Here is a 25555-nt window from a genome sequence, read left to right on the forward strand (position 1 = left end):
GAGTATAATTAAGAAGAAAAAAAAGTGTATGTTTGGGTCTTCAAATAATATACACGTTAAACTATATTTAATTGTGCCTTATCAATAGACTGATAAACTTAGGTGTTTACTGTTGCCATTGATCATAATGCTCTGTAGCAAGCAGAGGCAGTAACTGCTGCTGATGGAAAAGGTAGTGGAAGGAGGAGGGGAGAAGGAGGTGGGAGACGCGGGGATTGGCTGCTTTTAATGTCAATCACAGCTGCGGGCCCCAGCTCTTCCGCTGCTCTAGCTTTGGCTCTCCCTTGAACAGCTCCTAGAGAGAACAAGGCGTGCGGAGCTCGGATCACCAGCATCATGCTCCTTGGGCTTGGATCATAGATCCCCTCTTTGAGCGTTAAAATAACTCCTTCGTCCATCAGCGTCCCAGGCAGACCCAGCGAGAAAACAAGCACGTGAGAGAGAGAAAAGAGAAGGAGGAGGAAGAGAAAAATCTGCAACCAAGTGGACTAAAGCAAAGGAAAAGAGTGCTTTGCTTGCACAGCTGCAAAGTGGGAATTTAAAGAACTGCAGAGAGAAATTCCAGCTCATCAGCACATACACATTGCAGAATTACAGATCCAGGTAGAAATGACATCAACAGGGAAAGAAGGCAGCGGAGCTCAACATGCACAATATGTTGGACCCTATCGTTTGGAGAAAACCCTAGGAAAAGGACAGACAGGTTGGTTCTTTTGCAGCAGCACCGGCGCTAGGGGGAAGGTGCTGTAGCAGCCAGTGAGGTGTTGGGGATGGGATATTTGAGGGTTCAGGTTTTCCCATTTGCTGTTTTAGTGGAGATAATATTCAGTGGGGATTTTTGCCTTTATTTATTTTTAGTTTTCATTTTAATTCTCTATTTCCTACCTTTTTTCTTTTTCTTTTTTTTTTTTTTTTAAAAGCCCAGGATGCTTTATGTTCATTACTCCTGCTAATGGGTGTTGTTCTGATGACAGCCAGAGTGCATGCAGAGGAAAAAATAGATGATCTGCTGGTGGTGAATTCTCACATCTATTTTTTCACTGCCCTACTTAGGAGCATTTTCTTTTTAATCAAATTGTATTGAAATGAAGGGTTCACAGCCTGTAGTACCAAGGAGGTGGTGGTGGTGGTAGTGGGGGAGTCACCAGCAGTATTTCATGACATCATGATTGAAAAGGGTGTAGTCCTTAAGGTGCAGTTGGGGGGGGTGGAAATATGTACAGTATGTCTGTGGCACTGACTGCTGTGGGTATTTAGCAAATATGGGTGGATGGGCTGGTGATTTTTGTGGGTAGAGTCTGAAATAAAAGAAAAATAGAGGATCGGTAGGAGAATTCATTCTGGCTATGCTGTGTTTTTGTAGGAGGGATTGGAGGGGGAGGGGAAGTTATTTAATTATTTTTCTTAAAGCTTGTTTATGAAACTCACCCTCAGCAGATTTTCCTGAATGGAACAATGGTAAGAAATATTAAAAAGAGGAAACTGACTGGAGGGAATTAGCAGAGAGCAGGTGCTTCTGCCCTCCATGACACAATTAGATCCCCTAAATGCGTTCAAGATCTGGACTTACTGTTGCTTGCTAGGATAGTATATTCACTTCAAGGGCAGGGGAGCATTAATTGGAAGAAAAAGCCTTAAAAAGAAGCACAAATGTCTTCCTTATTTAATTTTTTTTTGATTTATTTTTTTTTTTTACTAACAGGTGCAATAAGCAATGGCATCTGGCAAATTCATTGGGTTGGAAACCCCCCAAAAGTGGATTGAGACTTGCGATTATAATTTAGGGAAAGGGGAAGATCAGCCATAGGGGGGCTTCTCTGGGCATGTGGGTGTTAAGTGTTGTTCATTATGGTGGGACAATAAAACATGATGCATTGTGGTGTATTTTTTTTTTTTTTTATAACCCAGCCGAGCTTTGCCCATCTGTTGTCTAAAGGATTTAATAGGCGTTTCCATCCCCAGCTGCTGCCTCTGCTCTGCCTGCTTCCTCACTGCCCTGCGTGGCAGCAGCTCTGCAGTCCGCAATTTTCTTAGGGACACAGTCAAAATCCAGATCTTTCTCTGTAAGAAGCAATGCTTTTCTGAGATGATTGATTATAACCACCCCCCCTCCGTCCTTCCCCTCCTCTTCACAACCCCATAGCAACCGTTCAGAGACATGGGTGAAGATGACATTGTCTTCTAGTGAAAGTGACTTTTATTTATATTTCTTTTTTTTTTTTTTTCACATCTCTTAAGTGTATCTGCTGCTAAAGGTAGCCCTCTGTCACTGTTTTGGTTACCACCTTTATTATTTGCATAGCTCAATAAGCCCTTACTTCTGCAGCTGTATTCTTACTAAAATCTGTTCTGATTATGATAATGAAAATACTCTATGAAAAATTGCAGTGTATTGGTAATAAAACTGCCCTATTTCTGCTGGTAATCCTTTTCTGGATATTCCAGGTGATCAAAGAGCTAGCTGTAGATGACAAATTCATTTTTGTCTTCATCACCATTTCCTTTTTTCTCTCTCTCATCTTCTCAGCACCCCTCCCTCCCCTTTAAATACAATTGTGTCTGAGATTCCTGAAAATACAGCTGCATTAACCTTTTGCTCCATGTTTCATACCCTGACATTGTGGTCCTAAAGGGTTATCTGCAGCTTTGGTTATTTTTTTCCTCTCTGCTAATCTTCCTATCTTCCTCCTAAGTGATTAGAGACGGGGGTGGAGGGAGAAGAAGGGGATGTATTTAGAGGCTTGCTGCTGTTGGCCTCTGCAGTTATTCAACCAGCTGGACAAGGGTGAAAGTTTCCTTTTGCAGTTTTACCGTATAACTGATCTTTATAGATAAGTCTCTGCTGTTTGCACACATGAATGCACATAAAATGCACAATGCGTGGTGTCATAGAAGCTGGAGGTGGGGGGAAGAGGAAGAGAAATCTTAAAAGTAGCTGATGTCAGTCTATGCCTTCATTGCTATACCTGCCCTTGATTAACGGAATAATGCACTGAGGTGAAATCTAACTTGGTATTAAACATACATGGCTAAATATGGAAAGATGCCTTCTGGTCTTCTCGCATTTTCTGTGCTAATCACATTTGGGAGCATGCAGAATTGCATGAACGGTGTGTGGTACGTAGCTAGTCCTCATCCTGCTTGTTTTGGAGGGTAAGCAGGCAACCTACAGCATTTTAGGAAGAGGACAACAAGCACAGTATGAGGGCCTATAGTATGTTGTCATGGTGTGTAACTTTGAATTTGGGTTGCAGTGGCATATGGCTGAAGAAAATAGTGGTTGTAATCATTCTTTTAGAGCTTGACTTTAAAGCTTGGAAGATTAGGACGTGATGGCTTGGAATATTTTTTTTTTTCCAAGGGGAGGGAGAAGAGTAAGAAATAAAAGCTGGCATAAATGTAATGATGAATAGAAAGAAAGCGTAAGTTGTGTTGCAAAGTCCTATCCATTTTGCAGTGATCTTCATATCCGTCATTTTTATTTTGAATAAAAGATTCTTGGCTTTAATTAAAGTCTAGCTTTGCTCCCAGATACATTAGTATTATATAAATGTATTAACCACTCTTACCTGCTTTTTCTGAGATCGAAAGAAAGGTTTTGGGAAGGAGCATGGGCTCATCGTTCAGGGCAGACTTAGAAAGAGTGCCATGGAGGGAGAACTTTATGGTGAGTAGAACTCTCACTGGCTTTCTGTCTGTGAACTTGTCACTGATTGCCACCTTAATAGCTGAAAAAAAGTGTTTACCAACAGCAGCTTACTGGTCCCTGCAAAGAAATCCAGTTGCCGTACCTGGGACATTAGTGGAACCTAGTGACATCTGCCTGTGGGTGGGCAAAACTGACACAGAAGAGCCTTCAGTTGAAATTGGTGGGTAACAACCATTGTTGAAAGTGTTGATTAGAATTCAAAATCGGATATGCAAAATTTGTCCTGGTGCGTCAAGCGTGCTGAGGGTGACTTAGGCCACAAAGAGAGGATTAGGGCCTCTTAGTTGGAGAAGTTGGAAAAGGGCTACGCAGGGCAGTGCTGAAAAATGTCTGTGCTTAGCTCTTTGCTGGTAGTAGGAATGATAGAGGAATGAAGGAAAATTATTTTTAATAATGTAGCATACAAATTTAATGTATAATTTGAGTACTGTAGTAAGATGGTTTGCTTTTGTAATAGGTTGAATTCAGAGCACCTCTTGTTGACTGCAGCTGGAGGAATAGCTCATGGAATCTGTATTTGAATGATTTTGCAAGAATACAAGAAGGAGCATAACCTTGTAATCAAAATTGTTTTACAGAACTGTCAGTGTAAAAGATCATTACTATATATATACGGGTGTGTGAGGAAAGGTTGATTTATCTAAGCTGCATTGATACATTCTTCTACAGTTAATTATAGGAGGTTTTCATTGTAATTAACAGTAATGAGCAAAGGATGTGTGTCATGTTACAATAACACACATGGAAACAGTGTGCCTTGAGAAACCCCATTCATACCTGATCATATTTTAGATCAAACAGAGGCTTTTCTCCATTTGCCACTAATTCTGTGTGAAATCAGCTTCTTGTATATTCTTTGCTTTTTTTTTTTCTTTAATACCACAGATATCTTTGTTCATGTGTTTCTTTTGGCCTCTTTAACCCCTATTTCACCCTTGAAATTCTGAAGAGTAATTCAGATTGACTGTAGTTAATATTTATTAATGAGTCCAAAGATGAAGAACTGAAGTATTTCTTGTGAAGGGCTTCAGCGTTTCAGAGGGTTTCCTTGTGTTTCCATTTGACAGTCACTGTATAGGCTTCAGCATCATTGTTTGCTATGGCACCAATTCAGTGTCTACTTGAAATTTCCAAACTGCTACTCTGTCTACAAGCAATAAGACTTTGGCTCTAAGTGGGAGTTACCCCATTCATTTTGAGACAAACTTGATGAAAAACTTAATGCTGCTGATCCATTTTTGTCTTGTTCATTCTGTTTTAAGCCCAGTTCTGCAGACATTCAAGACAAAGAATCCTGCTTGAAACTCATGACACTTTGACCTTCACAGAAAGCGTAGGGAGTCCCTTTTCTGCATTGTATACCATATAACTTGCAGCTATTTTGGTGTATAACATGTTAATTATACATGAGCCGTCAGTGAGGTGTACAGCAGTGTGCTATTGGGTTATGTAAGAACAGAAATCATTAAATTTGGGTCTTAGCAAATTTAAGAGCCTTTTATTCAGTGACAGCTTAAACAGGATGTTTCTTTACAGCCTTAACCACCTGTTACCATGACACCAGCAGAAACTGAAATTTGTTAGTTTTTTTATTTGTCTCTGTCAAATTTGGTTGAAATTGAAAGCTTCAGAGCTATTCGAGGAGTGTTTGGTAGACAATGTGATCTCAGAAGCCTGGTTTCTTTCGGTAAGTAGGCTAAACAAAGTATATCCTTTTCATTCATACTGCTATAATATTTTTTTTCTGATCCAGTGTGTTGGATCTAGAGAGAATCTAAAGAGTACAGCCTTATTCCATTTAGCTGTCTAGGCGAATATATCTTTATAGAGGTGTAAATCATTGTAGTTCTCCCCATGGTCTTTTTAAACAAACAAACAAAAACCCAGTATATATTCTATTAATGCTTTCATATATGTATTTTTTGTTCCTTAAAAAGGTTTCTTTCAGAGCAGCGAATCCATACCTTTTGTTATGATAGTCTGTGAAGACTTAAATGGTTACTTAGTAATCATAGAAATAAATATTGCAAGCAATATTGTGGGCAGTAGAGGTCTTAAGAATGAGATTTTTGCCAAGAAAGGTTATGTCATAGTGACTTAGACTTAAAGCATTTTCAAGTAATGGTTGCGAGTTTTGAGAGATTTGGTCTTTCTTAAGTTTATATACTTTTCATCTGACTGTTCAACAGTATTGTTTGCCTCCATTACTGACTGAAGTAAACTAGTATTACCATGCTGCATGTCTGAACTGCAAGGTTCATATATACCTTTTATGACTTTCACTCTTTAATTAAAGCAAATTCATGTTTGCTAACTATAGTGAAAATGATTTCTAGCTTCCATCCTTCTGCAAACTTTGTAGAGGCACACCATTAGTCTTTTACCCCAATATCAGTAGCAAAATTATTATGAACTTTTTGAAATGGGAGCAGGCTCTGAATGATTGTTTTTGTAAAGCACAGTAAGCTTTCTCACCCAAGAGTTGTTAAAATTCAGATACTGCCAAATGAGTACAACTATATGACTATTTATATACCTACGTTTCAGACATCAGCAGGAGCTATGGAAGTAGTGATTTCACAAATAGAGTTCTTGCCCTGCTTGAACACTTTTCTACTTTCTATCACTGCTCTAATGTCATTTTGTGCTGCTACAGTGGGAAGGATTGCATTAGAATGATGAGAGAGGTTAGAGAAATTAAAAAAGCTTCTCAATAGAATTTACCTCCTGAGAGATATTCTTTCTGATCTCTAGAAAACCTGTGATTCCATGAGAAGAGCAAATGTAGCATTTTAAGTGGGTTCTTACAATTCCTTTTGTAAATTGAGTGGAGCAGCCAGTGTATGTTTTGGATTCTCCAGCATTGCAATATTTTTCAGTGTACTGTAAATTTACTCCATACATATTTTGGGAAGTCTTTAATATTGTATACTGTAGAGAGTTAAACAGTAATTGCAATGGCAATAAATGTTGATATCCACCTCAAAATTAGTGGGTAGGTAATATAGAACAAACGTAGGTGGTGAAAGAATTCTAGCTTTCAGAACAGATTTGAAAGGAAATAATTTGGAAGTAATGCCCTCTGAAGTAAGAGACATTGCATGAAGAATGTATTATGCACATGGGGAAATAGTCAAAATAAGAAGGGGTGGAAGCCTGGATGTAGAGTCCTGTGAAGGTAGAGTAAAGAATAAATGAATGCTCAAGGAGTGCTTCTCTTCAAATGTTGAGCTGACTTCAGTAGGAAGATCATCTAGCCCATGATAAATAGGTACAGGTGGATTTTTTTTGTTTGTTGTGGATTGTTCTATTAAGAAATATCTCAAAGAAATCTTCTGTTTGTTTTAAACAAACCCAAGATGTTTAGCAATACCAGTCAATAATGCTGTTCATTCTGCTTATGGAATATGAGGAGATTGTTCCATTTTCAGTTCATGCATAAACAGTACTGTTTTTCTACAAAACATCCATACTGTAGAGTAACATGAATAATTTGTTGTAAAGTGTTCTTAATGTGAACCATCTTCATCTGCAGTGTCTGTAAGTGCAGAGTGATTTCCTTTAAGTCCTTATTTGTTTCAGATATTTACAACTATTACAAAAACAACTATTTTTATCTCCTTTCCCCAACTGTCTTTACCTCACTTATGGATTGGTTGCACTTAAACAGTATTCGAAGATTGAATTATACTCTTGAATGTAGTCTGTCAGATATATTGCATAAGGGTGTTACATTCTACTTGGGTAGTTGGGTGAGCATTTCCAACATAAATGTTTGCAAGTGGAAACAGAAAATTTAGTTTTCCTAGACAGTTTGGACATGATTCCCATGAGCACCCTCGCCTGGAAGATGCAAAGCTTTCCGGAACGTTGTTTTTAAAAGATACACAAATGTGACCAAATCACACCTAATTTCAAATGCCTACTTTCAGAGCTTATTAATAGTGTTCATCCAGTTCCATTTGACTTATATCCCTATCCAAAATTAAATGTAGAATAACACTTTTATTAATTCCTTTATTTCTTTAAATTCTGGTAAAAACCATGCAAAAAATCCACCCAGAAGTTTTTTTTTCATTGCTTCACAGCTTATGAAAATTGGATTTAAATGGAATTTAGGTGGAACAGAGGAAATTTTATTGGTTCCTTTCATAAAAGTGTATTACTCACTATTGATGTAGCTGTAAGCAATTTTTTCCTTGAATGTGACATTTGTGGCAGCGATGCCTATGAGATCGTTTTGTTCTGTGGACTGCGTAAATAGGAATATACGGTTTCTTTTGCAGTGAGCTTGGGATACAGTTTTTAAAGGATAATCAAGGGAAGTGTTGTGAGACTGAGTATAAAGAGCAATATGGAAAAAGAAGGTAAATGGTGGTGTTTAAATATAAGCAAATCTAGGTATGTTCTGTTACAAATGGTACTGTTGCCTTCATAGTAGTGCCGAATAGCCTTCAGGCTGGTGCAGGTAGCTGATGGATAGTTACTCAGGGCTGGAGTGGGTAGAACAGAATATTTATCTTGAGTTGTCAACACTCTCAGTTTTATTTTGAGAAAATTATTTTATTATTTCCTGAAGGCCACAGAGATCATTGTCAACTGACATAAATTAAAGTAGCCTTAAAACTGCCCTAAAAAACTCCTTCATAAAGTTCTATTGGCTGAGCTTACTGTTTTGCTCCCCATGGATGTACCAGGCAGTTTCTGCCTTCTAGACTTTCACTGTTCCTACTCTGGCTTTCTTGCATAAAGATTATTGCATACTTCAGAGGAAAAGAAGTATTTTTTTAATTTCTTGTTCAAATAAACATTTTTAATTTGAGGAGGTGGAAGGACAGAGGTTAGACTGCGTGACCACTCCTTGTGTAGCTTACCACTGATAACAGACTGCTCTTCATTTTCTTATCATCTAACATCCACCCATTGATAATCAGTGATTTGATAATTAAGGAGTTTGGAAAAACAGTAGATAACTTGCCGGTTACTGACAAAAGGACATTATTGCTGGTAAAAGCTTTGCACCAAGATTTGGCAGTCAATGGGTTAATGCAAGGTACAGGGGGGAATTGAGGAGAGAAATGAGCATCAAGTGGCTTAGGGTGTGCAAGTACTTCCGTTTTTTGTTTTTTTGTTTTAGTGTTCCAACTCTGTGGGAATTACAGGCATGATAATATTTACAGTGAAGTGCTTAACTTTAAAAAAAAATATGGAAAACTGTTCAGGCATCCATTTAGTAAGTGCTTCTCTGGCTGCTTGCTTCTACTTACAAAACAACATACTCTATATCCTGAGGCTCTTGCAATTTTGATTTGCTATCTTTTGCATTATATGCTTAATGTGGGAGGAAAAAAATCAGTGTGATAATGTATATTTTTTTTTAATAATGTCTACCTTACATATGTATTAACAAGCTCTGCTTTTGCAGTGTCATTCCTCTGTGTGTTCAGCCTTACATGCCATAAGCTGACTGCCCTTGTCATTTAGCTATGAAAAGCACTATTGACTGGAACAAAAATAATGGAGGAGCTGGTTTCTGAGAGAAGCAAACTGGTCTGGACTAAAAATGTGTTAATTTTTTACTGTCTATCAAAAGCCTACTCTTAGAACTGTAAGTTTCAGTCTTCCAAAGCTTGAACAGCAGTCCTTCAGCTGCAGATGAGAAGGTAGAATCATAGAATCATAGAATGGTTTGGGTTGGAAGGGACCTTAAAGATCATCTAGTTCCAACCCCCCTGCTGCGGGCAGGGACACCCTCCACTAGACCACGTTGCCCAAAGCCTCATCCAGCCTGGTCTTAAACACCTCCAGGGATGGGGCATCCACAACCTCTCTGGGCAACCTGTTCCGGTACCTCACCCCTCTAACAGTAAAGAATTTCTTTCTAACATCCGATCTAAAGTGACCCTCCTTCAGCTTGAACCCATTACCCCTTGTCCTGTCACTACACTCCCTGATAAACAGTCCCTGACCATCTTTCCTGTCGGCCCCCTTCAGGTACTGGTAAGCCTCAATTAGATCTCCCCAGAGCCTTCTTTTCTCCAGGCTGAACAATCCCAACTCTCTCAGCCTGTCCTCACAGGAGAGGTGCTCCAGCCCTCTGATCAGCTTCGTGGCCCTCCTCTGGACTCTTTCCAACAGCTCCATGGCTCTCCTGTACTGGGGCCCCCAGAGCTGGACACAGTACTCCAGGTGGGGTCTCACGAGAGCAGAGTAGAGGGGCAGGATCACCTCCCTCGACCTGCTGGTCACCCCTCTGTTGATGCAGCCCAGGACACGGTTGGCTTTCTGGGCTGCAAGCGCACACTGCCAGCTCATGTTGAGCTTCTCATCAATCAATACCCCCAAGTCCTTCTCCTCGGGGCTGCTTTCAATCCGTTCCTCGCCCAGCCTCTAGTCGTGCTTGGGATTGCGCCGACCCACGTGCAGGACCTTGCGCTTGGCCTTGTTGAACTTCATGCGGTTCGCACGGGCCCACCTCTCCAGCCTGTCGAGGTCCCTCTGGATGGGATCCCTTCCCTCCAGTGTGTCGACCCCACCACACAGCTTGGTGTCGTCGGCAAACTTGCTGAGGGTGCACTCGATCCCGCTGTCCATGTCGCTGACAAAGATGTTGAACAGTGCCGGTCCCAGTACCGACCCCTGAGGAACACCGCTCATCACCGTTCTCCACTTGGACATTGAGCCGTTGACCACAACTCTTTGAGTGCGACCACCCAGCCAATTCCTTATCCACCAAGTGGTCCATCCATCGAATCCATGTCTCTCCAATTTAGAGACAAGGATGTTGTGCGGGACAGTATCAAATGCCTTGCACAAGTCCAGGTAGATGGCGTCAGTTGCCCTTCCTTTATCCACCGACGCTGGCCATAGAAGGCCACCAGGGCTGTCAGGCACGATTTGCCCTTAGTGAAGTGTTGGCTGCCACCAATCACCTCCTTTTTTTCCATATACCAGGTCTTCATGCTGACCCAGCAGGGAATGCTGATGGAATTGTTTGGGTCTTTATCTTATTTCACTCTTTTTCTTAATTATTTTATATGTGGCTAACAATGTAGACATGACATTCCTACACAGATGCTCTTCTTGGAAAAGTGATTGTTTTGTTGCTTTGGTCCAGAATGAAGTATATCATAGCCCAGGTTCATAATGTTGGCTCATCTGCCCTGTGGTAATATAATTTATGAGGAAGAGGGACCAGCAATAACATATTTGCAGCTAAACATGAGCTGGTGATGTATGTTTTCCTTTTTTTTTTTTTTTTTTAAAAAATTATTTTTAAAAAAACTGTGTCCTGCTCTGGTTAAGTCTGTGCTAAGCTAGCGCAAGACTTTGCTAAGACTACTGTTTTATTGCAGTTGAATTAAAATACAAGTTAAAATAGAAAAAGAAGACTTAATAATCCAAACCCTTGTGGTATGAAATGCACTATATGGGATGTTTAAAAATTTCTCATGTCTTTTGCTGTTTGCCAGGTGAGGGTTAGGTTACTCCTGCCAGCCATTCACCCTAGGTAAGTTTCATTCAGTCACTGTGGGAATTCCTTTTAGTAATGGTGACCTGTCCCCAAGATTAAGGAATGGAATTGACTCAAATTTTTTTACTTTACTAGAATCTCTTAATCTTTTCCAATATTCTATTCTAAAGCTCTCATCTTATTTTGAGGTTGTAAATTGTGAGTAGCTTGGCTGTCAAGCTGAGATGACCTGCTATCAGCAGGTACAGGATTGGTCTGTGGTTTTGATTTTGAAGTTCCGGTTATCTTTTTTTTGGTTTGATGGGGGTTTTTGGTTTGGGGTTTTTTTGTTTGTTTCTTTGTTTTTTAACTTTTGAAGTTACCTTGCCTCTTCAAACTGGAAACTGGTTCAAGGATTGGCATCTTAACCTAGAAGATGCTAGACAGGTATTTTGGTTTGTTCTACAGCTGTGATATACAGCAAATTAATGAAGACTTTAGCAGGGTATTCTCAGAAAACTTTTGAGGATGTTACAGTTCCAAGACTGAGCTCCTTAATCACTTCAGCCCTATTTAAATAGGTTGATGGTTACTGCTAGAAGAGCTGGTAGAAATAGGCTATTTTCTTAGAGTATCTCTAAATAAGCATATATTATTGTTAGAGGGGTTTTTTTTAAACTGTATGGTCATGGTAGACTGAAAAATAAGGTACTTACAGTGTTTTCTCCCACTTCTTATACAGATGCAGTATCTTTGGGAAATTAACACTGATGCACTGTCTGTCCTTGGACAATTATTTTCTCTTGCATATGTTTTGTCTTCCACATTTCATGTGTCTTGCCTAAGTTGTGAACTGAGAGGAAAGATAATTTATGTTACATCATCTGCATGTAATTCCTTTCATGCTGAAGCACTAATCTTGCACCTTTGTGTGTGTATAGGAGATTCCATTTAAATACAGAAGAAGCTTCTCCTCTGTGAGGGTGGGTTGAACCTGGCACAGATTGCCTAGAGGTGGTGTGAAGTCTCCATCCTTGCATATATTCAAAATATATAGATTTATATAAAGATCAGGTGCAGCCTTGAGGAGCCTGCTCTAGTTGACTCTGCTTTGACCAAGGGCGTTGGACTAGATGATCTGCAGAGATCACATCCAACCTCAACTGTTCTGCTATTCTGAGTTATCCTGTGCAACTAAACCATAACTTGTTCAGTGAACTGTGAAACTAAGGAACATTGTTTCCTCCAGTTTTGTATCCCATATTTCCCTCCTCCTCCTGCTCTCTCTATATATCCTTGTCACTTGTGCTAGGTGAAGACAGTGTTTGCAGCTCATTTGGAACCATCTCTGCTGCCTGTCCATCCTTTTTCTTTCTCTTGGAATACATTAAAGATTAAATCACAATTACTTTTTCCATTGTGGGAGCAATAGTTTGAATTTCTTATTTCCCCAGACACTCAGCACTTTCCATGAAATTTGTAGAATCTTCGAGACTTCCCTTGCTCTTTCAAAGTTGCTTGTAACTTTCTAATCTATGGTGTTATGGGGGAATTACAGACAGACAGCCTGAACATTTAAATTTTGTTTCCTTAAGAAATTAGGCTAAAGCAAAGCTGTCCTAAACAGCACAGCTTCTCTAATCTGCATTTGGTTTTGAAGATGCCGCTATGGCAGATGGGGATTAGTGGAATACAGCTACTCTTCAAATATTGCCCTCACCTTGGTTAAGACTCTTCCACCAAAATTGGGAGGAAAAAGTGGTGCTAAACCACATTATGATTCCCTAATACTGGGGGAATCCCCAGCCAGCTTGATAGGCTGGATTCCTGCCTACTTGCTGCTGCTGGAGCAGTGCTAAGCAGGGAGGGTGGAAGCTAGTACTTGGTCCTTTCTGTTTACGAGCTGAGCTCAGTGATTGGGGAGTGTGAGAAGAAGGGAGCCCTCTCTGTATTTTCCTTTCCAGATGTATCCATTTTGGTACAGTGGCAGTATTTGAAGTAGTCCTTTCCTGCAGAAAGCTGAGAGGAAGACTGAGAGCTGTTTGTGTGTTTGCAATGCCTGTCTGTACAAAAATCATCACCAAAGACAAAGGCAAGTATTATATTAGAACTTGGCAATGACAGAAGCGCTATAGCCCTATTAAACACGGGCATTTGTTTTGTTGAAAAGACATGGCTATGAGTGGCACAGCTTTTAAGATCCATAATACTTTATGAGCACTAGCCTTAAACAGTTTCTCATTAGCATTTGAAACTAGTTAATCTACACTTTTTCCCAAACTTCCCACTCCTATACATCAGTAAAGCTTGATTAAAATCAGTAATCATTGACAACAAAGAAATATCTGTCCTAGTCTTTCTGGGTTTTGTCCCATGCTGCTTTTCTTCTGGGTCTGTGGTTTATTTCATTGCTCATATTTGTGAAATCACATCTCTTGCTTCTGGTTGTTTCCTGATTGTGCTGAAAACATTACTTAGTCAAATTCCCCACTCAGTTACATCTATGCAGTCTCAGTGACTTCAAGGCCTTGCTGAGTTTATCTGAGAGCGGAATTTGACCCATGAGCAGCTTCTCATTGATGGCAGCAGAGGCAGACCTCTGGCAGTGTTCTAATTAAGAGCAGCCTAGGAATACATCTCCTCCGCAGTGAATATTCAAGCAAATTAGAGCACAAAGTGGAATGGTGCTGTAAGTGAATTCAATTCAAACTGAAAATACAGGCCCAGCATTTTACAAATTACTATCTTGCATTCTTAAAGCAGAAGTCTGTCTGCTCAGCTAACAGACAAATTAAGACAAGCAAATGTTTTAATACTTTTAGCAGTAATTCTTCTCTAGTATTCCACACATACATATACTGAAATCATCTGACCAGTTTGCATTAAGCTTCAGGATGTAGAAAATGTCCTTACCTTTATCATTACTGTATCTTTGCTAGGGCAAGCAACAGCCAGACTGCTAGCATGGTTGGGACAGTTGCCATCTTGTTACCAGGTGGCTCTTCCTGCTCAGAGGAAATGGTGCAAAAATAGGCATGGTTTCTGGATCTGTGTTGTAATGCTGTTATCGCCATTACTCTTATCACCACTGAATCAGTTACAGCCGAGAGCTTGTCTAGCTCTACCAATGCTTATTTATTTTCATTGTTTTGGTGCCTGTGGCTCTGTGGAACCAAGTGGCCTGTGGACTGCTTCTCAAGAATTCATAAAAAGGATTAGAATAGCAAACTTAACATCATATTTACTGTTCAAGTGTCTACTTCTCTACTACACATTTCTGAAGAGTCCACCAGAGGGAAGAAATCCGTGTGTCATAGGCCTTTTTATCCTCATTGAAATGGTGGGACTTGAAAATATGGCAAGGCAAAAGATCATGATCAAAGAGTATGTCTGCCTTAAAATCAGAGGTGGAACTCTAGCACTGATGGGTAACACTATTATCTCCTGCCACAAGCAGCAGTGAAAATAGGGTAGTGCAGGCTGTGTAAGGGTTGGAGAAGTGTACCAGAGCAACCGAGAAACTTGCCCTGTGTAGAAGTCCAGTCTTTCCCATCTTTGCCTGATAATTTATTTGTACCAGTTGTGCCTTTTGTTTTGCTCTCTTAATAAACCCTGCTTTAGCTACAAATCAATATGGTATGTCAGATGTGGATAAGCTAAACATTTATATACGTAATGCATTGTGCACTTTGTGTATGTATAACTTAATTTCAGGGTTGGGTTTTTTTGTGTATGCAAAACACCAACCTTGTGCTTGATCGTGTAGAGTTCTAATTCTGATGTGAAAGATTATTCTGTACTCCCAAGGTCTGTTGGATTAAAAAAGGTACTCAACTTCTCAAAAGATTGGGTCCTATTTGATGGAATCATAGAATGGTTTGGGTTAGAAGGGACCTTAAAGATCATCTAGTTCCAACCCTCCTGCCATGGACAGGGACACCCTCCACTAGACCACGTTGCCCAAAGCCTCATCCAACCTGGCCTTGAACACTTACACAACTTCTCTGGGCAACCTGTTCCAGTGCCTCATCACCCTCACAGTAAAGAATTACTTCCTAATATCTAATCTAAATCTACCCTCCTTCAGCTTAAGGCCATTACCCCTTGTCCTATCGTTACATGCCCTTGTAAATGGTCCCTCTCCAGCTTTCTTGTAGGCCCCCTTTAGGTACTGGAAGTCTGCTCTAAGGTCTCCTCAGAGCCTTCTCTTCCCCAGGCTGGAAAAACGCCAACTCTCTGAGCCTGTCCTCACAGGAGAGGTGCTCCAGCCCTCTGAGCATCTTCGTGGCCCTCCTCTGGACTCGCTCCAACAGCGCCATGTCCTCCTTATGTTGCGGGCCCCAAAGCTGAACACAGTACTCCAGGCGGGGTCTCAGAAGAGCAGAGTAGAGGGGCAGAATCACCTCCCTCGACTTGCTAGTCACACAGCTACTCTCATGGTCTCTGAAATGCTACAGGGTCCTAGCTGGGTCACTACTTGGGGAAGAGTAGTAGAGACGTGTACAAAAAAGGCTCTATTCATGTCATTGTGCAGTTATAAGGTAGATTATGCAGAAACAATACCTCTGTAGTATTCACTGGACCCAACAGGCTCAGCCATTGACTTGGGGTGGAGCCTGTGTAGCAAGTGAATTTATGTGTTGGGGTTTGTTTGTTTGTTTGTTTGTTGGTTTTGGTTTTTTGAGGGTTTTTTATGATACCTGACATGGTTTAGCTGCAGCCAGCAGCTGAACACCACGTGGTGCTCACCCCTCCCCTGGCAGGATGGGGAGGAGAACAGAAAAACAACGGCAAAGCCTCGTGGGTTGGGATAAGGGCAGTTTACTGGGACAGCAAGGGAGAGGGAAACAATCAACAACAGTGCTGATAACAGATATTCACAATGGGTGGTAACAGAGAACAATTTACCCATCCAACTGACTGACTGACTGGACACTCAGCCTGTCCTGGAGCTACCTCCCTGACTAGCCCCCTTTTATGGTCGGCATGATGTCACATGGTATGGAATAGCCCCCAGCCAGCTTGGGTCACCTGTCCTGGCTCCTTGGGAAATTAACTCTATCCTCGCCAGAACCAGGACAATGCCCTCCTGTAAAACTAAGATAATGCTTGACTTCCCTTCTGGGGCTGACAGGATTACCCAGCTAGTATTGATAACTTTTTTAGAAATAAAGCAGCATGGAAAGGCCTGGGATAACCCTATTATTTAGGCCTAGTGATTATATATTTATTTATGCTAGTTTTCATTTTTACTAGCTTCATTTTGTTTAATGTACTTCCATGGATTTTCATCTCCTGAGGATAGAACAGACTATACAGCCTGGTCTGTCCAGGTGATGATACCTTTTCATGCTGTTTTTGTCTTCCATAGCTTCTCCTTTTGATTACTGTAATGTTGATACATAAATGCTGAAATGTCTGTGGCTGCAATTTAAAACTAAAGTTGTTTTAACTATCTAATAAAATAGAAAAATTGCTTTGATGTTCCCATTTTGGCAATTTTTGGCTATGCTGACTTTTGTTGCTTCTTTCCTTAGGGACATTTGTCCCTGATATCTCAAACAAGATGTCACTGAGTAAAACTATGTTTGTATGATGCTGTGTTCTACTTACAAAAGATTTATAACTTGATCACTTTTATTTATGCTCCCGTGGAGCTGGCAGAATTATACTGCAGCGTTAAAATGCACCAGTTTCATTTTCCTGCAGGCAGTAGCCCTCTGGTGGTGTGGGGGTTTTTTTCTTTCTTTCTTTTTTTTTTATTAAAAGTAATCTTTGGAAATTCTGACAGACTGATAACAGATGCTTTTAAAAATGTCTCAAATTAAGCTGCCACATAGTCCCATATCTCCTCTCTCTTCGTTTCCAATCCTACCTCATCACAACCCCCACCTAAATTTGGAAGTGGAATGTAAAAGGCAAAGCAAGGTTAATAAATGAACCCAACTGATAATACCAACAGTCTTATTTGGCAAAATGATATTTACCAAATGCTATTTCTGTAAGTTTCAGCTTTGAGAACTATTGCCTGGAAAGGGTATAGGTCAGTGTGAAGTGGGTGGTGAGGCTAATGGGTTATTCTAAAGACTGGCTGAATTGTTAGGAATGCAGACATTTCTGAGGAGGCTGTTGATAAACTTGAAATATCAAAGAATTTTTTAAAGGGATGACCTTACTAGTCTGTTATATGGGTGTTAATAATAGTTATATTGCAAGTTACTGCCTGGAAAAAATATTTCAGCTAACGGGGAAGGAGACTCTTCTCATCAGTGCCCTAGGAGTGAAATTTACCCTTTTGCTAGTATGAGACTTAGCTATCAGTTGAGTCCCAATTAAGACCTGTTTTGAAGTATTAAGTTAAGTACTGGAAGGTAAAAATAGGAGTTCAGAAAGTAGATAAATATTACTCCTTACTATTTTTGAGATGGCAAGGCAGAGTTACATGCAAATGTTTTTTGAAATTATTAAAGCTGTGCCAGAGATCCATTTGGCTTGTTCCCTTTCCAGGACTATCGTAAATGTCAAAATCATGCTGTATCTGCAACTACATTACTGCATAAATACTCTGTCTTTGTAGGAAGACTTACAATTTTGTTATGATTGAAGCCTGAAGTTTGTATTTAACAAAAAAAAAAAAAAAGAAAAAAAAGGAAAAGGCAAGCTTTTAAATAACTGAAGCTGCACAGAAGTAGTAATTTCTACAGTTTCAGGTTTTAGGGCAAATAATTCCAGTTAGAATTATTTGTTTTAAAATGCACTGATTTTTGACTGATGTGTGAAACCTACTGTGTGTCTGTAAAGTGAAACAAAAGTTACTGACTAGGTTTGTGTGGTTTTTGTTTTGGTTTTTATTTATTTGTTTTAAATAAGGCTAATGGGATTGATAAATAAAAAGCATAAAGATACAGAATAAATTCTGTTACTTCAAATGATAGGCAGTAGTTGTAGCATATGATCCCTTACCAGTATTAGGTTGAACTTCATACTGTGGACAGCAGATACTACAAATTTGTGGCCTCACTGGACAATACTTTAGGTCATTTACAGAATCACAGAATTGTAGGGGTTGGAAGGGACCTCTGGAGATCATCTAGTCCAAGCTCCCTGCTAAAGCAGGATCACCTAGAGCATGTTGCACAGGATCATGTCCAGGTGAGTTTTGAGTATCTCTGGAGAAGGAGACTCCACAGCCTCTGTGGGTAGCCTGTTCCAGTGCTCTGTCACCCTCAGAGTGAAGTTTTTTCCTCATATTGAGATGGAACTTCCTGTGTTCCATTGTGATATAATTGCTAACAATTATCAAGAGACATTTATACCAGCAAAGACATTTGATGCAAAAGTATTGTTTCAGCCATGATAATTATGGGGTATAAGTCTTGACTCTTTTTGCCAAGTTTGCCTCAATTATGAAGGCAGTATCCAGCCTTGGATACACTTGCACAGTGTGGGGTCAGAGTCTGATCTGTGCAAGGAACATCTCATGCACATAGCTTATATATTAAAGAGATAGTGTCAACTTCTGACTTTCAATTCTTGCACTTAACATAGGGTGAAAAGGAAATGAAATGAAAGGGGGAAGCTTGAAAGAAGAAAATTCCCCACCCCCTGCCCACTTAGCCTGTCACTGATCTTGAAAGTGAAAGCTTACTTGAGATTTTCCTGCTCTTAATTGTAAAGAAGTAAATTTGGGAGAAAATTCACTGAACTGAGTGGACATATGTTGGCATAAAAATAAGATGAGCAAAGGGGGGATTTGGCATCTTTAAATGTTAAAGATTCAGAACTTTTGTCATCTTAGAGCTATTTTTTTAAACATAAAAAAAATGGAGAATTGTAGTAGAGGTCAAAGCATTGCTGGTTGTTGAGTAACCCACAGTCTCCAAAACATGATTTTATTTTTGCTTATTTGTTTGTGATTTAAAACACACAACGTTGTAACGTACTGCAGTAGGTTGCTGGTCACTTTTTGGAGGCAGAATAAAAATGGATTATTGCCTGCTCAGACACGGCTTAAAAAAAAAAAAAAAAAAGACCTTGGGCCTTTCATATCCTTTTTCCTAAACATACTTGTCAGATTGGCACTGAGAGACCTAAGCAAAACAACTTTCTACCATTCACTGGAGACGTTTACAAACTTTTAAACCAAATCCATAAAAATTATAACAATGCAAAAGCCAGGATAAGGGAATTCACTTTTTTAAAAACTGAATTTACCCTGTTTTGCCACAAGCCTGTAGCAGTTCAAAGCTTTAAAGAAAAAAAAAAAAAGTTACTAGACTGGGGATGAGGTGGAAGTGAGTCATATTTCAACTAGAAAAGCAAGGTACCTCCCCCCATCTTGATTATTCTAAATAGTTCTAGTGAAAATCTCAAATTATGTTTGTTTCTGGCCTAAAAATTCAAGTGGTTTATGGCCACTGCTGGAGGTAGGGTGTTGAACTTGGTAAGACTTTTGGTTTGATCCTAGTGTAGCTGTACATGTATCCTAGCAGGAATTAAATCTCCAACTTTATTCCCTAACCTTAACAGAAGAGCAGCTATGATTATAGTGTCAGTAGCCTGTTTCAAATGCACGTTTTCTTTGATTTCTTGTTATTTTCTAACCTGCAGAGTACTGAGATTTGAAAGGAAAATTTTTAAAATTCATTTGCCCTCTTACTGGCTCTGTTTTTGTTCCTGGATGCATTTGGTAATGTGACCTTTGCAATTTTTATCATCCTAATGTTTGTCCTGCTGTGAAGTTGCATAGATGTGCTATTTCACCACATTTTGGAAGTTGTGTAATGTGAGCCAATTCGTATACAAAATAGTATTTAAATATTGGTTTTAAACTGACACACTGTTGTCCTGGAGTTTTTTCTTTCCCCTGGTTATAATGAGCTGTTTTACATGAGAGTCTAAACTTCTTTCTGGTCATCAGATTTGTACCAGATTTGTATTTTGTTCAGAGATTGTTTTACAAGAAAAATCTCACACAGTGATGGGTCAGATTTTTGTTCTTGCTACACTTGGTGGTGGTTTTTTTTTTTTTTTCTTTTCCTAGTGCATCTCCAGTGCTTCATTGACATTTCTTTGGATTTACAGCACTTTGACACACAGAGCAGTATAATGTCCTACTATGGACCTTACTGTCTTCCATATGTCCATGTAAGAGGCATCATACTGAAGTCAGCAAATGCGTGCTGCCAGGAAGCTGTTTTAAGTGAGAATATTTTGTAGTTGCTGCTCCTGAATTACATGCAGACTAAACAACTTCAGCAAAGATTAGACCGTAAGCATTAAAGAGTATAGATACAAATATTAGTCAAATACAATTTGATTATGAGCTGTACAAAAAAACCCCCACCCCTGATGCATTCTCTTACTGTCAGCTGTGAGGCTTATTTAAAATGACATACACTGCTGAAAAGAAGCATTTAGTAATTGAAATGTGAGTGACTAAGAAGCAATGCATATGCAGCAGCAGTTTTTTCTTCCAGTTTTGCGTTTCCAAAAAACCCCATCTCTGACTCTCACGGTAACAACTATTGACAGTATTGGAAGTAACTCATCTGGTTTTCTTATTTCTCTGATGCTATATTAAACCTTTATTCTTTGGCATTCAGCAAGTCAGTGGTATAGGATCATCTTACTGCTCACCCTTTGATTTTTCACTCTCCCTGTGGCAACTTTCCCTGCTGGATGCATCTGGATTTAGCTTGATTCCCAGCCTTGCCAGCAGCACTGTAAAATCGAACTGTAGCATTTGAAAAAAACCTGCTCTATTGAAAAACAAGCTGGAGCAATCCAGACTTGGATTTCAAAGGGAATGGAAAGATCGTGATCCATACTGCTTTGCAAGCTCAGCACCGTGGAGTATGAATGACTGTAAACTCAGTCACCATTATGAAAAACGGAAGGGTATTCAGTGTAATGACAGGCTGTAAAAGTGGGACATGTGAGATCATGAAGAAGCCCAGAATCTGCCTCTTTCCACAGGCAAATTGGTGCTTTGCTTATGTGTTGTAAAAATGACGTGATGGTTCTGAAGCTATCGAGTCTTACTTTAGATTTACACTGCTGCACTGAAAACACAGTTTAATCATGTATTACTCCAGAAACAGTGTGAATTTGTATCCCATCACCTTAACTGTAGTTAATTTATTTTATCCAGTGTAACTGAAAGAAAGGTCAGGTTCTGTGACTATGGACTAGATCCTCAGCTGGTGCTATTTGGTTAAAAGCCTTGGACTCCATGCTGCTGGACTGACTTATGGATTTGACCTTCTATATAAGGGCAGAAACTGTGAATTTTAAATTCGGGCAAGGGTCTAGATGTTGGATTCTCTATTTTCAAACATTGTCTACTTGAGAGAAATACAAAACCGCACACATTATGAAAGGCTTTGGTGTCTACAGCTTTATTTGGATAGCACACCCTCTCTGCAAAGAGATGTGTATTTGTTTCTCTCTTTGAAAAAGCCTATGAGTAATCTTTAGCTTTTTTCTTACTTTCTTTCTATAAGTAAATGATCTCTGAATTTATAGCAGCTGTATTTCTATGTTGATATAATATCCACAGCTTGGATATTGCCTCTGTTCTAAGCTATCCACAAGTACTTACAATTCTCTTAGGAAATTGACCTTTGGGCTTAAAATTCTTATGCTTGACCTCTAGTCCAGAAATGACTTCTTTCTCTCTCAAGAGATCTTGATAAAAATCTATATGACTAGGTTTATTTTATCCAATGTTGGCAGCAGGAGGTGGTAAGGAAGGGGGAGGTCACTAGTTCAATTCCTTGCTGGAGTTAAATCCTTGAGAAAGTAAGAATAATAATTCATTTGAGATTTACTCAGTTGGTTGCTTCCTAGTACTTAGCTTGCTCCACATCAGACTTCGTAATTTCTGTATTTCCTTTCCTTTTCATTAGAAAGTCTACAAGTAGTTAATTCTGCATTAATACCAATTGATAAGTAGTCATATAGGTGAAACATACACAATTAAGCAGAGATACTGTTAGTTTCAGGTAAAATTTAAAAATCTGAGGTCTAAACATATTTGAATTTCAGGAGTATGCTTGTAGGAAAAGTGCTTTTTGTTCCAGAACTGAACACAACCACATACTTACTTTTCATCTGAGTAAGATGCAAAACTATAAAGGACCTTTTAGATCAATTTTGGATGTTGTCCAAAATCTCATGCCATTTGGCACTGTCAAGCCCAAACATCAGCTTAGTTCAACTTTGTGTATGTCTACTCTGCAGTTACTAGTCAGGCAAGAAGGAAGGCTTCAGACTGTTGTAATGAGTCAGGCTGATACCTGAATTTGCTAATTTGAAAGTGTCTTGGTTATCTCTACAATGCTATCAGTTTTAGACAGCTTAGTTCTTCATTGACACAACAGGAATGTTACAATAAAAGAGTGGTTTTTATATCAGACCAGTGTTCTCTCTTGTTACAGTATGGTGTAGTAGATGTTGTTCAGTGGACAGTTTTAGAAATGTTGCAGCAGCTGACTTCAGAATCACCAACAGTGGGATTAGGGTTTTTTTGACCTCAGTATCTGTTGTTTAGTAATTGCCTTCTATCTGAATGTGTCAAAGCTTATCTATTGGTTTGTTTTAATTCTAATATAGGGATATGACTCTATTCCCAATATCCATCTGTTTAAGATGTATGTGATTGTATATTCTACAAACCCCTAAATGAATGAAAAGGAGCATCGAAATCCTTTTTCTCCTTTTACTTCCTTCTCCATTTAAAACTTTCTTTCCTTTTACTTTATTGAGATAATGCACATCCTCGTATTAAGAAAAGAGGGCATTGTTAATATATCATGTTTATACCTTTCATCATTCTGTGTTTGCCTAACGTTATTTAGTATGTCTCTTGTTACTCAGGTCTTCAAAACTGGCAATCTGTGTATTTTCATTCTACCCTGATATGATCCTCATGCACTCACTGTTTTTGCTGCTGGTCTCTTACTGTTACCTATTTCTGCTATGCATTTTCCAGGTCAGTATTTCAACTGAGGGTGTGTCATTGATTTATACATTGGCATTATCTCATTCTCAAGTATAATTTTTGATTTCATTGTTCAACATTTTGTTGTCACTTTTGATTACCTCTGCACATTGAGTTGATGTTTTTATTATTCTATCCGAAGTAACGGTAAGTCTTTTCTTGAATGACTGCAGTTAACTTGGGAGTCAGAAATGTATATTACTAGTTCACAATATTCTTTCTATTATGCACTGAATTTCTTCTATAGTCATGCTGTCTATTCACCAAGCTTTGGTATTTTGTTGTTTTAAGTCCTTAAGTGGGACTTAAGTAATACATTGATAATACAAGGCTAGCCTAATGTGCAAGGGTGAGTTTCACCCTTTATGAACTGATGCATTCTGTCACATTAATCAGGGATGTACTGTGTATTTCCTAGGGCAATATAAAGGATCAAATTTCCCTATTAACCCCTTCAGAACTAAGTTAAGTGTTGACGCTGTATCTAGAATGTGCACCACAAACTTGATGTATCATGGTGATTTATCTTAGTGTGACCATAGGGGAAATACGGAAGTAGCAATCTGCTGGATACTTGAGATATCTTGAGATTGAAAAGGTCACAACTAGTGTATCCAGGTGTTAAGAGATTTGTGGGGGTTTATTTTCCTGTCATTCCTTCTATTTGTAACATAGCTTTTTTTCAAAGCAAGTCCATAAATGTTCCCCCAAAACCTAAAACATTGTGGAATTTTGAAGAAGTGACTGATTGATGCCCATCTATTCTTTTGGTTTTTATTAAAAGGAAAATCAATTTCTTCTTTGCTGTTTCATTAAAGATTTTCTAAGTAGGTGAGCAAATGACTGGAGTCAAGCATAGGAGGTTTGATTTCTTTAGTTATCTCTGATTTTGAGACTTGTTTCTTCTGTTTTGTGACCTATAATGTTGATAATGTTCCTTACACAAAATACTTTGAAAGTTGAAGACTCAGGGTTCTATAAAAGATGGAGACTTTTTTTTTGAAGTATAGCGTATCATATGACAAGATTTGCTGGTGCCTGATTTGCCTTTCTGTTGGTCACCAAAAATATCAATAAATTGTCAGACCAAATAAAATGTTTCTCCATATCCCCCAAATAAGGGAGGAAAATATAAAGCTGTAAAGATGATTCTTCTTCCTACTTCCAAAAAATACCCAAATGAAATAAAACTGGAGTGTACAGGGTGTAAAATGTGAACAGATGGAAGATTTTTTTCATCCCTGCAAGCTTATTATTATTATTTTGGTGCTTCTGGTTTGGGAAGAGAACTTGATGGGTTCAGTGATCACTGATTGCTGTAAAATTGGCAAACTGTGCCCAGCTGTTCAGTGGATGCTTGTCTGATCATGGAAATCTTGCTTATGAAGTAGAGCAGGGAGAAAAAGAGAGGAACTTTCTTATATCTTAGTGGATTTAGTTTTACACAGTAGCATCTGCTAAACATGCAGTGGCTCTTTTACTTAGCAATTTAGACTAAAACCCATAATTATTTAATGAGCAACCTCCTTCTTTCTCTCCCATTTGTTTTTGCTGGCTTCAGGATTTATTTGAGGCATGGCTTAGTCTGTTTACCCCCTGCCCACCCTGGGCATTGTGTACATTGTTTTGATTTATTTATTAGCCTTTATTTTTTAATCTTTGCGAAATTGCGGGGAGGGAGGAAAAAACCAAGACCTTTAAATAACAATATACAGCTCCTATTAACTAGTGACAGATGCCTTCTGACATGACATTTTAGGGATTTCAAGGCTCTTGAAAATAATATTTGTGGTTCAGGAATGACCTTGCATATCAGAATGCCTTTGCCTATCCTGCATGTCACCATGAGTTAAACATTCTGGTGAAACAGCACAAAACTGGTAAGTGCTGTGTCTGAGGCTCCTGCACCCTCTTTATCCCCTTGTCATGTTTAGGGAGAAAATAAAAACGGATGTATCTTTCTAGAGAATAAGGAAAAATTGATGCTGGAAGGAAATAGCTGTTTGTGTATGCTGCTTAGAACAGTCTACAGGCTATGCTGGTACTTGACTCAGTTGTGGGCAGTATATGGCAACAGAACTGCAAGAAGTCTGGTAGGAAGCCAGTTTAGAACCTTGCAAACAAACTTCTGGACTCAGTAAATCGTTCATGTCTTAAGCTATTCTAGATAAGTTTGTCTTACTTATAGTTACCTTTTTATATTAACTTTTATTTATGGTGCTAGATGGGGAGCCAAGTGAAAGTTGCATTTCAGTTTCCAAAATCAACAACTCCAGCTTTCTAAAACAGGTCATGCTCATTTGCACCAACATCACAATCAGTTACTGAGGGGGAATGGTCGTGCCATCAGAACTGAGGATTGTGATGTAGATTCAGTAGTGGAGAACAG

General features: G+C 39.1%; 1 protein-coding gene across 9 annotated transcripts in view; it reads left to right on the forward strand.

Annotated features, from left to right (window-relative positions):
- Nucleotides 1–276: 276 nt before the first annotated feature.
- BRSK2 (BR serine/threonine kinase 2) overlaps nt 277–25555 on the forward strand; it is a 335389-nt gene continuing 310110 nt past the window's right edge. For 8 of the 9 annotated variants that reach the window (XM_075754904.1, XM_075754903.1, XM_075754907.1 and 5 more), the window contains exon 1: nt 289–703. In XM_075754904.1, the coding sequence (XP_075611019.1) occupies nt 610–703 (94 nt within the window). In that variant the 5' untranslated portion in view covers nt 289–609. Of the gene's footprint in view, nt 704–25555 lie in introns of all 9 variants that reach the window. The other variant, XM_075754908.1, reaches the window with a different exon arrangement.

The sequence above is a fragment of the Balearica regulorum genome, chromosome 5 (assembly GCF_011004875.1).
Source record: "Balearica regulorum gibbericeps isolate bBalReg1 chromosome 5, bBalReg1.pri, whole genome shotgun sequence".
In the NCBI taxonomy this organism is placed as follows: Eukaryota; Metazoa; Chordata; class Aves; order Gruiformes; family Gruidae; genus Balearica; species Balearica regulorum.